Raw genomic sequence first — 17,125 nt, forward strand, 5'->3', positions numbered from 1 at the left:
ATTACGTTTTTAAACAGGTAACTAATAACTGTACCGGATTACATAAGGTAATTGACCCAACCCTTTTCATAAATAAAATACTCTCAGTCAGCTCAAGACATGAGATTGGGTTCATATAATATTGCTGTAGTCATTTCTATAACTTATTTACTCTACTTATTATGAAGAACAAGTAGGGAAAAATACTAAAAATAAGAAAAATGAATCAAAAACCAAATAAGTGAACAGATTTATGTCCTTTGTTTTATTCAGAAAATGTTTTTATGTTTTACAGATGGTGGACAGTTTTTACAAGACAACAAGTCAAGTAAACATATTTAGTTTAAGATGTATAAAAAAGCACATTTATTTCCACATAATACCAAAGCATCACTATTATTTTGGTAGAATTGGGGACAGGACAATGGAAATGTCAGAGGTCTGGACAGGCTGGGAAACAAACTGCAAACTGTACTCTTTTAGAAATCAATAGAGACTAGGATGACTGTAACATTGTCTGCACAGCCACGTCGCACTGCTTCACTGGCTAGCTGCTGGCATGCTGCCTCAAAGCTTGCTTCCTTCCAAGCTTGGTCTCTGTTCCACTCTGCTGTATCATTCTAAGAAACACATACCAATGTCGGTAACGTCAACACTAAGTACCACAGAATACACGCAACCCGTGAAAGAATGACATTTATAATTGTTGTTATGTGGGTTAATCTACCTTCCTGAACAATTCACTGCACTGAGTTCTTGTAAGGTGTTAAACATAGCTGCCCATAAACCCAACTAATCTGGAAAGACCCTGTTTTATAACACTGTGTGTAATGCACCAGGAAGAGATTTACAGGTATTTGTGTAAGCAAGTTTATTTTAAAAATTGTATAAATTACCCAACACCATTCCTACAACCACTCTTTTCCAATTTCTAGCTCCATTCTCTGTAATTCACAAATCTATATTCCGAACAGCAGCCTACCTGTAAGACACTGAGGACAAAAGTAACAGCTTGTTCTGGCGTAAACACCTTGAAGAGGCCATCACAAGCTAAAATGAAAAACCTAATACACCAAAATTAGATTCATTTTAGTTCATTAAAAATGTACCATTATAAACTAAATATTAGGATGCACAAAGGATTATATTCAAGAATCATTTATATTTGTCAAATCTTAGTAGAAGAATGCTTTCTTATTTGAGGAAAAGTTTTTAATTCCTAACAAAGCACTAAAAGTTGTAGAATTTTATTAATTTCTTAATTAAAAAAAATAATTCTGGATTGTCTTTACACTGTTAGCATATACTTTCGTTCTTTTCGCAGCAGAAGTAGTACATGAGATAGTATCTTACTTGTCATTAGGAGAGAGCTGACAGCGTCGGAGGTCAGGTGTGGAGATCACACCACATCGTTTATATTGTCCATCCCCAATTGACCGGGATACCTCCAATGTACCGAAAACACGCCCATCCCTGCAGCAAAAAAAAAAAAAAAACTAGAAAGGATTCGGCCAGAACAACAGCAACATATTCCACGGGAAGCCTCGCCACCCCCTCTCCCTATCTAATCCTTCCAAACTGCTAAACTGTGCAATTTTTAAGATTAAGAATTATTGGATGGAAATGTGAAAACCAGTAAATGTGATTTTACTTGAATTCTAATTCATGACATATAATTCTAAATGTATATATATACATATATAGAGCGCGGAGCGGTTTTTAAATTAAGGCTGGAGCGGTCGCTCTGTCTCACTCCAATTTCGCTCCGATACCGCTCACTACAACTCTGAGGCGTGCCCAAATCTACCCAGAATTCATATGTACAATTATCAAGACCGTTACACAAACTATAGACTGGGCCGCAAAGTATTGCGAAAGGAAACTGACAGATCATACAAGTGTACTATTCTTAACAAACGTATAGATGACAATAATTTAGAGCAAGAACAACAATGTGGTGAAACTGTTTCAGTGACAAAAAATTCACTTTGGAATCACTTTTCTCAGAAACATGAGAGTGTTCTACGCGAACAGGCGGAAGTCAGAGCAAAACGTGAGCAAGTTTTATATGGTTGTAGCATATCAAGTCTATAAAGTAAATAAAAGTATAAAAGCCTATAAAGTAAATATTGGTAATCAAATAAATTAGTTTTGTCATTCAAAGTAGGTCTAATAAGATTTTTTTATTTCACGTAACGCTGTCAGTGAAATTTTATTTTATAGAGAGAGGCAGCAGCAGCATCAACAGAAAAAATTGAGGAATTTAAAATGTGAATGCTTAGCCTGTATATTCTATCCGTTGTTGCCTATATGTTGTTTAAGAATACAAATTTTCTGTTCTGAGTGACAATGTTGCCGTTGCTCATATTTCTTTATGATATAAGGCTTCGGTTTAAGGTGATATTTGGTAGGCATGTAGATTATTTGTCCCTCTTAAACTGGAGCAAGCGTGGATCCACTTGACTGGAGCGGGAGGAAATTTTAGTGGAGCGAGGAGCGATGTTGAGCGGAGCAGCGTAGTGCGAATTAGAGCGGAGGAGCGGGCAGAGCCAACAGCCTCGTGAGCGAGGAGCGGAAATGATCATATATATACACTCACCTAAAGGATTATTAGGAACACCTGTTCAATTTCTCATTAATGCAATTATCTAATCAACCAATCACATGGCAGTTGCTTCAATGCATTTAGGGGTGTGGTCCTGGTCAAGACAATCTCCTGAACTCCAAACTGAATGTCAGAATGAGAAAGAAAGGTGATTTAAGCAATTTTGAGCGTGGCATGGTTGTTGGTGCCAGACGAGCCGGTCTGAGTATTTCAAAATCTGCTCAGTTACTGGGATTTTCACGCACAACCATTTCTAGGGTTTACAAAGAATGGTGTGCAAAGGGAAAAACATCCAGTATGCGGCAGTCCTGTGGGCGAAAATGCCTTGTTGATGCTAGAGGTCAGAGGAGAATGGGCCGACTGATTCAAGCTGATAGAAGAGCAACTTTGACTGAAATAACCACTCGTTACAACCGAGGTATGCAGCAAAGCATTTGTGAAGCCACAACACGCACAACCTTGAGGCGGATGGGCTACAACAGCAGAAGACCCCACCGGGTACCACTCATCTCCACTACAAATAGGAAAAAGAGGCTACAATTTGCACGAGCTCACCAAAATTGGACAGTTGAAGACTGGAAAAAAGTTACCTGGTCTGATGAGTCTCGATTTCTGTTGAGACATTCAAATGGTAGAGTCAGAATATGGCGTAAACAGAATGAGAACATGGATCCATCATGCCTTGTTACCACTGTGCAGGCTGGTGGTGGTGTAATGGTGTGGGGGATGTTTTCTTGGCACACTTTAGGCCCCTTAGTGCCAATTGGGCATCGTTTAAATGCCACAGCCTACCTGAGCATTGTTTCTGACCATGTCCATCCCTTTATGACCACCATGTACCCATCCTCTGATGGCTACTTCCAGCAGGATAATGCACCATGTCACAAAGCTCGAATCATTTCAAATTGGTTTCTTGAACATGACAATGAGTTCACTGTACTAAAATGCCCCCCACAGTCACCAGATCTCAACCTAATAGAGCATCTTTGGGATGTGGTGGAACGGGAGCTTTGTGCCCTGGATGTGCATCCCACAAATCTCCATCAACTGCAAGATGCTATCCTATCAATATGGGCCAACATTTCTAAAGAATGCTTTCAGCACCTTGTTGAATCAATGCCACGTAGAATTAAGGCAGTTCTGAAGGCGAAAGGGGGTCAAACACCGTATTAGTATGGTGTTCCTAATAATCCTTTACGTGAGTGTATATCCCTGATGATATATCACTGCTCTCTCGGTTAGAAGACTATCTATTAGATATCCGGTGCTGGATGGCAAAAAAATTCCTTATGTTAAACACAGAAAAAACAGAAGTACTGGTAATTGGTCCCAAGGATGCAAGAAATAAGTTTCACCACCTCAACATTGGAGGCCTTCCTACACAACCTAATAGTGTTTAGAAATCTTGGTCTTCTAGTTGATTCAGATTTATGTTTTGATGCTCACATAAGAAGTATTATAGAACTGCATTTTATCATCTATGGAACATAGCCAAGCTTCAGAAGGTGCTCTCACTTCATGATGCAGAAAAATTAATACATGCCTTTGTAACTTCCAGACTGGACTACTGTAATGCCCTCCTTTCTGGTTGCCCGTCTGGATCCTTACATAAACTTCAGCTGGTACAGAATGCAGCAGCCTGTCTTATCCTCCCTTCATTGGTTACCAGTTAAGTCTCGGATTGACTATAAAATACTGCTTTTAACCTATAAAGCATTGAATGGCCTGGGACCAGAATACCTTAGTGATCTGCTGACCTCATACAACCCTCTGCGCTTGCTTTGTTCTCAAGGCGCAAGATATCTGTTAGTACCTAGGGTAGAAAGAGCTACGGCATGCTGCAGAACTTTCTCCTATAGAGCTCCTCAGCTGTGGAATGGTTTTCCACCGAATGTGCGGTATTCAGGCTCACTCTCAATATTCAAGTCTGGACTAAAAACACACCTGTTTAGTTTAGCTTATAGGGACACTAGTTCTAGTTCTAGCTAACTCCTCACTCCCAGTTAGACCTATTGTGTGAGGTGTAGAGCTGGGTGGGGATTGGTGCCATTGGCTTAGGATAAATTGAACTGTCAGTGCTGTCACTCTAGCTTCACAATCCTTTGTGGAATTGGCGTGCTGACATTTCAGGGACTCCCCATGACTGCATTCCCACTTGCCTCTCCCTCCTACTTATGCTGCCATAGCTATATCTGCCAGAGTTTGCACATTGCACTTAATATTGCACTCACCTAACTGTTAGCACTGCCTATAGTCTCCCTTACTTTGACTAATTGCACATTTTATTTCCCATACTCCTCCTGGGGTGTGCTGCCTGGAGACCTCAATTTATCAAGATATCCTGCACACCCTGCTACATGTGACGTCGCCTCTTCCCATGATGTCCTTGCATCCAGCTCGCTGTTCTGCCTGTGTCATCCTCCATGTATGCCCCACTGCCTTACTACTGGTTGCCTGGCGATCAGAAGGAATATCGGCACCGGCTTGTCATCACCTCCCTGCTCCCCAGTTGTGTTTCAAATCTTATGACTTAGATAGTGTGATTTGACACTTAGCCACCTCTCCGATATGACTTTCCTTGCCGGTCCCTGGAGGATGGGCTGCCCCTTTGAGTCTTGTCCCTCCCAAGGTTTCTTCCTTCTAAGGGGTTTTTCCTTGCCACTGTTGCCTATGGCTTACTCACTGGGGGCTTTGGGTGGGGATGCTGTAAAGCGCTTTGAGACAATATAATGTTGTGATAACGCACTATACCTAAATAAATGTGTTTGTTGTTTGTTTGTATGAATAAGCTGAAAAATAAAAATGGGAAACATCTTAGGAGCTACTTGTCTGCCCTGGCAAGTTAAATATTGGGTACCTGAAAACTAATTTTGAATTAGAATTTAAAATTCATGATAGAGGTTTATTTCATCAGACTCTTATTACATTACAGGAACATGGTTGAGTGACAAAGATAGAGAAGAATAGGGACCAGATAGGCAAGAAAATCATTCTCAATCTTTTCTCTAATAACCAGGATAGGACTGGAAAATTTGAGGTTTGAGATCCACTTGACAATAGTAACCATAACATGGTTAAATTGGAGGTTAATTTTATTGTCCAAAGAGCAAAGTCCAAAACAGAAATATACAATGTTAGGATGGCTAACTGTAATGGTATGAAACTGAAACTATAAATAGATAAGGAAACTGTTGAAGAGGCATGGGAATTTTTTAAAAGCACATTATTGCAAGTGCAAGAGGACTTCATACCTCTTTCCAGCAAAACTAAATCTAGGAAACTGTAACCAAAGTGGTTTACAGAAATTAAGAATAAAGTCAAGAGGAAAAGGGCTGTGTTCCACAAATGGAAAACAATTAATGATTTCAGAATAAAGCAGGGGTATCCAAGTCTACAGGTTGAGATAAAAAATAACATTAGACTCACTAAGAGCAATGTCAAAAGGAAGACTGCATTGGAGGCTAAGGATGACTTTAAAAGTTTTTTACGATACTTTTACTCCAAAAGAACTCTAAAAGCCAAATATACTCCTGCAAGTGCAAGAGGGCTTCATACACTGCATTGGGACACCTGCCTTTACACACACACAAACTTTAATGACATCCCATTCTTAATACATAGGTTTTAATATAGAGTTGGCCCACCCTTTGCAGCTATAACAGTTTGAACTGTTCTCGGAAGGCTGTCCACAAGGTTTAGGAGTGTGTTACCATCCTTCCGGGAGACCATTTGTAAGGTCAGGCACTGATGGTGGATGAGAAGGTCTGGCTAGCAGTCTCCGCTCTAATTCATCCCAAAGAACATAAGAAATTTACAAACAAGAGGAGGCCATTCGGCCCATCAAGCTTGTTGGGGAGAACTCACATAATAGCTCAGAGTTGTTGATTTAAAGGAACCCAGGGTTTTAGCTTGCGCTACACTAGCAAGAAGACAATTCCATACTCTAACTACATGCTTTGTAAAGTGCTTTCTCAAATTCAGTTTAAAATGTTCTCACGCTAATTTCCACCTATGGCCACGAGTTCTGTTATTTAAACTAATATTGAAGTAGCCATTTGCCTGAACAGCATCCAGACCTGTTAGAATCTTATATACCCAGAACATGTCCCCCCTCATTGTTCTTTGCTTGCGGCTGAACAGATTCAACTCAGCTAACCTCTCCTCATAAAACATTGCTCTACGCCCAGGAATCATTCTTGTAGCCCTACGTTGATCCCTTTCTAAGGCAGCAATGTCATTTTTAAGGTATGGTGACCACACCTGCACACAATATTCTAGGTGGGGTCTTACCAAGGAATTGCATAATCTTAGCATCACCTCCCTTGACTTAAACTCCACACACCTAGAGATGTAACCCAACATCCTATTGGACTTTTTAACTGCTTCCCCACATTGGTGAGAGTAAGACATGGAAGTGTCAATATACACAGCCAGCTTCCTTAATTTCAGTTGAACCCATAAAACATCTGTACTTTATATTTCTGCTCCTTGCATGGATTACCTTACATTCATCTCCATTAAAATTTCATCTGCCATTTATCACCCCAGTCTTTAATTAGTTTGGGGTTCTATTGATAACTCAGAACCTGCTAGTTTTCTGTATATGTTAGTGTCAATATTGTTTATATAAATTAAGAATAATAATGGAACTAAATTTGAACCCTGGGGTAAAAGCTGCGATTTAGGATATACATTATACAGCAAGTCGGACCCAGGGTTTAAAACTGCTGTGAGAATAGTTTTACAAATTCATGGCATGTTCCCTGTGTGACAGTCATTCTCACCAATTACAAGCGCCGTGCTTCTCGTGTGCCAGTCATGTTCACCAATCAGAAGTGGCCCAAGAAGGCGTATAGACCCATAAACAGCTACTGAGCTATAAGTGAATTACCTTCCTATTTCATGGTCCGAGATTGTTTCAGAAAGGTCCTATCATCAATAGAACCGGCAAGCTCCTTTTAAACACCAGCTGCAATATACTTCAGTGTATCAAACCTTTGGTTTTTAGGCAATAGCATTAGTATACCGCTAACCCATCAAAACAACGAGACAGACAGTAACTCTCACAGCAGCGGAGTTGGTGACCCCCAAAAAAACCGTAAAGCCCACAATACAGTCGTGTTTATGTCATATGTTTTTGTGCTTATTAAATTTTATTTTTTCCAAAGATGAATCCCACAACAGTAATAAAATAAAAGCTTTAACATAAATACTAAAATACTAAAAGAATAGATTGCTTTAATCACTATTACAGTTGGGTATGGGTCTTATTTAGAAAACTACAAAAAGAGATACGTATAATGTTTAATCATTTGTTTTGTATTTGTCCAAGTAACAAAGCAAAGGAATGATAAGCTGCTTCATTCGAAAACTGCATTTTACTTCTCATTTAAAATAAAATGCAGGGTTGGCAACTTTGGTCAGCTGCATGGAGTGAGATTTTCGATCTGTTCTCTGTTCTGCACACACATTTACATGTATGTAAGTTGTATTACCTTGTAAATAGTCTGTAGGGTTTGCAAACTGCCATAACATTTTTGATGCAGCTAATTTTAAGTTCAGAATGGAATATAGATTTGCCGTAAGATTTCTTGCGTGAGAGTCTGAAAGAGTTTGCAATCATGAACACATACATTTTTTGTTTCACCTGAATTGATTTGTATAGAAAATAACCGTATAAAGTTGTTAAAAAGCGGAAACTTCGACCAACATGAAATCACCAATAAACGACTTCTATTTATTCAACATTTTATAAAATGCATACTACGTTTAAAAATTTCCAGCTTTACAGTTTCAGGACATAAGAACATAAGAACATAAGAACTATACAAACGAGAGGAGGCCATTCGGCCCATCGAGCTTGCTTGGGGAGAACTTAACTAATAGCTCAGAGTTGTTAAAATCTTATCTAGCTCTGATTTAAAGGAACCCAAGGATTCAGCTTGCACTACGTTATCAGGAAGACTATTTCATACTCTGACTACACGCTGTGTAAAGAAGTGCTTCCTTAAATCCAGTTTGAAATGTTCTCCCGCTAATTTCCACCTATGGCCACGAGTTCTTGTATTTGAACTAATGCTGAAGTAACTATTCGGTTGAACAGCATCCAAACCTGTTAGAATCTTATAGACCTGGATCATGTCCCCCCTCAGTCTCCTTTGCTTGAGGCTGAACAGATTTAGCTCAAATAACCTTTCCTCGTATGACATTCCTCTAAGACCAGGAATCATTCTTGTGGCCCTACGCTGCACCTTTTCTAAGGCCGCTATGTCCTTTTTAAGATATGGTGACCAAACCTGTACACAATATTCTAGGTGAGGTCTCACCAAGGAATTGTATAATCTTAGCATTACCTCCCTTGACTTAAACTCCACACACCTGGAGATATACCCCAACATCCTATTGGCCTTTTTTATTGCTTCCCCGCACTGGCGAGAATGAGACATGGAAGCATCAACATACACACCAAGGTCTTTCTCATAATCAGCTACCTTTATTTCAGTAGGTCCCATAAAATACCTGTACTTTATATTTCTGCTCCCTACATGGAGTACCTTACATTTGTCTATGTTAAATTTCATCTGCCAGGTGTCAGCCCAGTCACTAATTAAATTAAGATCCCGCTGTAGCTGCTGAGCCGCTAGTTCAGTATCTGCTACACTACCCACCTTGGTGTCATCTGCAAATTTCACCAGTTTACTGTATATATTGGTGTCTATATCATTTATGTAAATTAAGTCCTAAAATTGAACCCTGCGGTACCCCACTATGAACGCAGGCCCACTGTGACATTGAGCCTCTTATAACTACTCGCTGCTTCCTATCCATTTATCACCCACTACATCCACTCTTGCAAGATCGCTATTTTTCTTTTTGCTGTAATTGTTTTCATTACTTTAACTTGACACATCACATCTTTAAATTCTCATCCTTGCATTAGAATAAAGACCAGTTAATACTGATGGTATCTCATGCTGCGTCATAGGTTTTAAAATTACTACACACTGAATATTGAACTGAAGCTTGACATAAAAAAAATTTAATCGCAAATCAAATCGTAATCGCAATTTCTGTCAGAAAAATATTTTCCCAGTTAACTAGGGTATTTAAAGTTAATGGACAGCCTAGAATTTGACTATGTCATCACCACGCAACCAGTCAACAGAATATCAGACAAGCACGGTTACATACTCCTTCCATGTTATCAAGGAAACTTGTCTTATTTGACTTACATTTTCATTTATAGCTGTTCACTCAACTTTCCTATGCTTAAGTAGAAGAAAAATCTACATTTTATGGAATAAAAGGAAAAGTGGTAAAAACCTGTGTTCTGCAAAAACTTTTGACTGGTAATGTATGTCTGCTTTCACCCTTCCCTTTGCTGACATTATGCAGCATTGTTTCAATTTTGGGATGAGTTTTCAAAATTTGATAAGTTCTAGTTCCACACTAGGCCTGCACGATTTAAGGAAAATCTGCAATGTGCAATAACACTATCCAATATTCCGATGACGATATGACTTGCAATAAATAAAAGCAGAACATTAAGACATTAAAACTATAAAGAAATAAAAGTTTTATTTCCCCTGTACTTCTAAACTCAACAAAAACATCTCTTGAAATAAAAAAATATCAGTATATCTGGGGGAAAACAAGGAATTAAAAATAAATCAAATTGTGATTTAAAATAACTGTAATGTCTTCCATTACTATCATCAAAGCCTTCCACAAGCTGAACATAAAATGAATCTAATAAAACCGGTCAGGCAAACTATAATATAATTTTGGATATACTATCAGGCTAAATACAAACAATTTTTATTATAACTAACAAAATCACACCTTTTTAAAATATTTCTAAAAATATTTTATTTTGATAAACATATTTTATTGATCAAAACCTTTGTTGCCACGGCAAGGATGAACTTGAAACTCACATTTGTATCACCGGCCAAACAGCTGATCGAAACCTCACAGAGGAAGATTGGAAGAGATTTCACTTGATAGATCTGTGCATGGCAAGTGTAAATGAAATTATTTTTCTTATTCATTGCAATTCAGGGAATATTTTGCAATGTGTTTATTGCACATGGTCATATCAAGATGACGATGAAAATATGATTTATCGGGCAGCATTATTGCTGTCTGATACAATGTCTCTACAAAGTTTGTAGATCCTTAAAATACTTTCAGGTATTGCTTGAACAATATCAAGTGTGAAAACTGCTCATTTCTTTGCTATCACTATGCAACGCTGCTTCAATTTTGTGGCAATATGTCTCAAAATTGAATCAGTTCCAGCTCATCACCCATGCAATGCCAATACAAAGTTTGAAAAATATTGGTGAAATACTTTTAAAGTTATCATCTTAATGAGAAAGCTTCTGTGGTAGCAAGCTGGTTCCAAAACCAAATTTTTTGCCCATCCAGAAATACAATGATAAGCATCCCCCCAGATACACATGCATACATGCCTTTAGATTTACCAAAGCAATTTAGGTTAAGTAACTTGCTCAAAAGTACTACAGCAAAATTCCTTCTAGGACAGCAAAACTTAGACTGCAAATCTCTGTCATTAACCGCTATACTGTCACTCCCACATCGCTCTATGTATTGTAGTTACCAATACATTTAAAATGTATTTCTGTTGTTTTCTACATAGTAGATTAATATTGATGACTTCAAAACAATGAAGAAATACATGTGGAATTATGCAGTAAACACATTTAAACAAATGTTAAACACACCAGAATAAGCTTTATATTTTTGATTATTCAAAGTAGCCAACTTTTGTGTTGACAGCCTTGCACACTTGGCATTATCTCAATCAGATTCATGAGTTATTGACCAAGAATGGTTTTCCAATAGTCTTGAAGGAGTTCCCAGAGGTGCTGAGCATATGTTAGCTGCTTTGCCTTTACGCTGTGGTCCAACTCCCAAACCATCTCAGTTGGGTTTAGGTTGGGTGATGGTGGAGGCCAGGTCATTTGACGCAGCACTCCATCACTTTCCTTCTTGGTCAGATAGCCCTTACATAGCCTGGAGGTGTGTCATTGTCCTGTTGAAAATCAAATGATGGCCCCACTACGTCCAAACCAGATGGGATGGCATGTCGCAGCAGAATGCTGTGGTAGCCATGCTGGTTAAGTGTGCCTTGGATTTTGAATAAATCACCAACAGCATCACCAGCAAAGCACCCCCACACCATCACACCTCCTCCTCCATGCTTCACGGTGGGAACCACATATGTAGGAACCATCCACTCACCTTTTCTGCATCTCAAAAACATGGCAGGTGGATCCAAAAATCTCAAATTCAGACCAAAGTTCAGATTTCCACTGGTCCAACATCCATTCCTTGTGTTTCATGGCCCAAGAAAGTCTCTTCATTTTGTTGTTCTTCCTCAGTAGTGATTTCTTTGCAGCGATTCAACCATGAAGGCCTACTTCACACAGTCTCCTCTGAACTCATATGTGTATGTGTGTGTACATACACTCACCTAAAGGATTATTAGGAACACCATACTAATACGGTGTTTGACCCCCTTTCGCCTTCAGAACTGCCTTAATTCTACGTGGCATTGATTCAACAAGGTGCTGAAAGCATTCTTTAGAAATGTTGGCCCATATTGATAGGATAGCATCTTGCAGTTGATGGAGATTTGTGGGATGCACATCCAGGGCACGAATCTCCCGTTCCACCACATCCCAAAGATGCTCTATTGGGTTGAGATCTGGTGACTGTGGGGGCCATTGTAGTACAGTGAACTCATTGTCATGTTCAAGAAACCAATTTGAAATGATTCGAGCTTTGTGACATGGTGCATTATCCTGCTGGAAGTAGCCATCAGAGGATGGGTACATGGCAGTGTTGTTTTCGTCAACGATGACGATGACGAAATCATTTCGTTGACGCCACTTTTTTTCATGACGATAACGAGACGGTGACGAGATAAACACTGCTCTTTGATGACTAAAACATGATGAGACTTGTGTGAGTTTTCGTTGACGAGACGAGAATGGACGAAAATGTTAGTGGGTGGTCTGTCAGACGTTTAAAATGCATGACATTTCTGCTTATTGTGCGTGTCAATTAAAACCTAAAAAGTATCTGTTGCTGCATTCTATCCTTGTTTGGTCACGCCCATCACCTGGCATGCAGCGCACAACGTGCTCAACACGTCACACTGTTGTCACTCATCACAGACAATGGACCACAATGGCGGCAGTTTCAACACAGGGGCTTGGTGGTCGCAAACGTAGAGACGACATATGGGTGTATTTTAAATATAACCCAGCAGATAATAAAACAGAGTGTATTGTGAAGGAAGATGGTGACAAATGTGGCCACAAAGTAGGCGGAAAAAATACGACCAACCTTAAGCGGCACCTGAAGGCTCACCACAAGGATATTTTTTCGAAGGTAAGTTACAAGTGCTGTTAACATATCGTATAGCCTACGTAACGTTACAATGTTACTCGACAATCGGCTCGTGATAAATTTCATAGTAAGCTTATAAATTAGTAAGTTTTCCACATACTCCTGCCGCAAATGGGCTGCTAACTTCAGGCTAAAGTTAGCTTTTGTTACGCTAACGTCAGTTCATTGTGTGTGTGTTACTTTAGCAGCATGTTTAGCCATGTTTACATTCAGTGACGGTGTGGTCATCTCTTTGTGTGTCTATGTTCTGTCAGCGTGTAACTTGATATGTTAAACAGGTCGAGTTATTGTTATACGAAGAGTCTGCTAGCTTCAGTCTAAAAGCCACAATTGCTGAAGTAGAATGTTTTTGTTTTTGGCTTTTTTGGAGTAATGAACATTGATTCCACTGTTACCACTTTATCTGTGTGTAATGCACAATCATTAGATCAGAAAGTATTTGCAGTTGGGTGGAAACCTTATATGTCTAAAACCATTCCTTTATTATTGTAATTATTGGTGAAAATATCTGATCTGCAAGCTCACAATGTGTTGAACTTATAGATCTGCTGCTATTCTCACAACTTATGTGTGACACTGCCCAGCAGCAATCTCCAATACTTATTGACCTAAATTAATTTGTTAAAAGACTATACTTCTTTTTTCTTTTTTTTGACTAAAACTAGACTAAAACCTTTTTGAGTTTTTGTCGACTAAAACTGGACTAAAACTATCACATATAGAAGTGACTAAAATTTGACTAAAACTAATAAGCATTTTAGTCCAAAAGACTAAGACTAAGACTAAATCTAAGATGGTTGTCAAAAACAACACTGGTACATGGTGGTCATAAAGGGATGGACATGGTCAGAAACAATGCTCAGGTAGGCTGTGGCATTTAAACGATGCCCAATTGGCACTAAGGGGCCTAAAGTGTGCCAAGAAAACATCCCCCACACCATTACATCACCACCACCAGCCTGCACAGTGGTAACAAGGCATGATGGATCCATGTTCTCATTCTGTTTACGCCAAATTCTGACTCTACCATTTGAATGTCTCAAAAAAAATCGAGACTCATCAGACCAAGCAACATTTTTCCAGTCTTCAATTGTCCAATTTTGGTGAGCTCGTGCAAATTGTAGCCTCTAGTGGAGATGAGTGGTACCTGGTGGGGTCTTCTGCTGTTGTAGCCCATCTGCCTCAAGGTTGTGCGTGTTGTGGCTTCACAAATGCTTTGCTGCATACCTCGGTTGTAACGAGTGGTTATTTCAGTCAAAGTTGCTCTTCTATCAGCTTGAATCAGTCGGCCCATTCTCCTCTGACCTCTAGCATCAACAAGGCATTTTCGCCCACAGGACTGCCGCATACTGGATGTTTTTCCCTTTGCACACCATTCTTTGTAAACCCTAGAAATGGTTGTGCGTGAAAATCCCAGTAACTGAGCAGATTGTGAAATACTCAGACCGGCCCGTCTGGCACCAAAGATGCCACGCTCAAAATTGCTTAAATCACCTCTCTTTCCCATTCTGACATTCAGTTTGGAGTTCAGGAGATTGTCTTGACCAGGACCACACCCCTAAATGCATTGAAGCAACTGCCATGTGATTGGTTGATTAGACAATTGCATTAATGAGAAATTGAACAGGTGTTCCTAATAATCCTTTAGGTGAGTGTATATGTGTGTGTATCAACCACAGCAAGAGACTCTGGAACTGCAATGTCCTGATTTTCACTGAAACATGGCTAAACAGCGATATATCGGACAATGCTATTGCTCTAGCTGAGCACCAAACATTCCGGGCAGACAGAACGGCGGATGACTCCGGTAAGACCAGAGGCGGAGGATTGTGCATTTATGTTAACAATGCTTGGTGTACTACCTCTGTTATTATTGGGAGACACTGCTCAGCTAGCCTAGAGTTTCTCATGGTTAAGTGTAGACTGTTTTATCTGCCACGGGAATTCACCTCCACTATTATAACTGCCACTTACATTCCTCCCGACGCTGATGCCAAGTTTGCTATGAACAAACTTCACGCGGCCATCAGCAAACAACAAACTGGTCACCCGGAGGCTGCTTTTATTGTTGCGGGGGATTTTAATCACTCCAACTTAAAGACAGTATTCCCGAAATTTCACCAAAACATTTTCTGTCACACCAGAGGAAACAAAACTTTAGACCATGTATTCACAAACATAGCTGAAGCATATTCTGTGACCCCCCTCCCCCACTTGGGACAATCAGACTACCTTTCTTTGTTCCTCACCCCCAAGTATTCACCCCTCATCAACCGTGTGAAGCCATCAGTGAAGACCATCAAAGTGTGGCCAGGACCGGTTTCTGCACACGGACTGGAGTATGTTTGCTACTCAGGCCACCTGTGGCTCTCACACGAACATAGACAGCTACACTTCCTCTGTTCTGGATCACATCAACACTACCATAGACAGTGTTACAACCCAGAAGCAGATCACCATATACCCAAATCAGAAGCAATGGATGAACAGGGAGGTGCGTATCCTGTTAAAGGCACGCAACACTGCTTTCAGATCAGGTGATGCACAAGCCTACAGCACTTCCAGGGCTAATCTGAAGAGGGGCATCAAAAAAGCTAAGCACTGCTACAAACTAAAGGTAGAGGAGCGCTTCTCAAACTCTGACCCTCGACGCATGTGGCAGGGCATCCGGGCCATCAGTGACTACAAACCCAGCCACTCCACCCCCGCAGCCACTAATGTCTCCTTTCTGAATGAGCTTAATGACTTTTATGTTCGCTTCGAGAGAGACAATGAAGAAACTGCCACCAAGATCGCCTCCTCAACCGACCACTCACCCATCATACTTACCTCCTCTGATGTCTACACCGCACTGAGCCGGGTCAATGTGCGCAAGGCTGCTGGACCAGGCGGTATCCCTGGGCGCGTACTGAGGGCATGTGCAGAGCAGCTCGCTGGGGTATTCACAGACATTTTTAACATGTCCCTTGCCCAAGCAGCTGTACCAGCAAGCTTTAAATCTACCTCTATTGTGCCAGTGCCGAAACACTCTAGCCCAACATGCCTGAATGACTACCGCCCTGTAGCACTCACACCCATCATTATAAAGTGCTTTGAGCGGTTGGTCCTGACACACCTAAAGGATTTTCTCCAATCCTCACTGGACCCACACCAGTTTGCTTACCGTGGCAACAGGAGCACAGATGATGCAGTCTCCATAGCGCTGCACTCTGTACTCACAGGGTTAGAATTACTTTGTTCGGGGAGCACAGCAATGTTTGCCTTTTATCCCCTCAAATATAGGAGGGCACTAAGGCATTTTCCCGTAGGTTCGGAGGGCACCAAGGCAATCAAGAATTACTGGCCAGGGCACTGAGGCAAAAAGGTATATAGCCGGACGCATGAAATATTTAGCATTCTGACATTTTCAAGGGCAATAAATGCATTAGCACCCTGTGAAATAGTGTTAGACTAGCTATTGAAAAAAAGATGCTGTTGCCTTCATTCACCTACTTACTCAGTAATGACGAAATGTTTTATGAAAAAAAAACAGAACCAGCTATTGTCAGTGATAAAAACTTTAATTTAATGAACATTTTTTTTACTGAGACATTCAACACTAACATGACTAACTAACTTCAAAATAATGCATGAGTGACCACATTCAAGCCAACTAACTAACACTCACCAACTGTCCCGAGACACTCAAACACTGTCGCGAGCCACTCGCTAACTGTCCCGCCCAGTGCCGCGAGCCACTACGAACTGTCCCGCAACACTTCCGCGAGCCACTACGAACTGTCCCGTGACAGCAGCTGCAGGACATTACAGTTTATGCTCTAACTCCTTCTCCGTTTTCACTAAAATTCAATGCACATCTGGTATCAATTATTTCAATCTTCTATGAATTATTACAGTCTATTGTAAATTATTACAACGTCAAGTAATGACAGATAATTTCCATAACAATAGATGCGGTATGATTGGGAAAGACATGCATAACCAGCGAAATTACCTAAAAAATGTGGTTATTTTCTGGGTCTTAGAAGCATCTCAGCCTGCTTTCTTTTTTTCACCCGATCTTTCGTAGGCATTTTAATTGGAACTTTGTGGCCTTATAAC

General features: G+C 40.2%; 1 protein-coding gene across 5 annotated transcripts in view; it reads right to left on the minus strand.

The window, feature by feature from the left end:
• Nucleotides 1-225: 225 nt before the first annotated feature.
• Nucleotides 226-17,125, minus strand: part of LOC140586467 (integrin-linked kinase-associated serine/threonine phosphatase 2C-like) — a 35,985-nt gene continuing 19,085 nt past the window's right edge. For 4 of the 5 annotated variants that reach the window (XM_072708302.1, XM_072708303.1, XM_072708300.1 and 1 more), the window contains 4 exons: nucleotides 3,140-3,196; nucleotides 1,333-1,452; nucleotides 962-1,043; nucleotides 226-599 (listed from right to left, as the gene is read on the minus strand). In XM_072708302.1, the coding sequence (XP_072564403.1) occupies nucleotides 459-599; nucleotides 962-1,043; nucleotides 1,333-1,452; nucleotides 3,140-3,196 (400 nt within the window). In that variant the 3' untranslated portion in view covers nucleotides 226-458. The remainder of the gene's footprint in view (nucleotides 600-961; nucleotides 1,044-1,332; nucleotides 1,453-3,139; nucleotides 3,197-17,125) is intronic. The other variant, XM_072708301.1, reaches the window with a different exon arrangement.

Source organism: Paramormyrops kingsleyae, unplaced genomic scaffold (genome assembly GCF_048594095.1).
Source record: "Paramormyrops kingsleyae isolate MSU_618 unplaced genomic scaffold, PKINGS_0.4 ups66, whole genome shotgun sequence".
In the NCBI taxonomy this organism is placed as follows: Eukaryota; Metazoa; Chordata; class Actinopteri; order Osteoglossiformes; family Mormyridae; genus Paramormyrops; species Paramormyrops kingsleyae.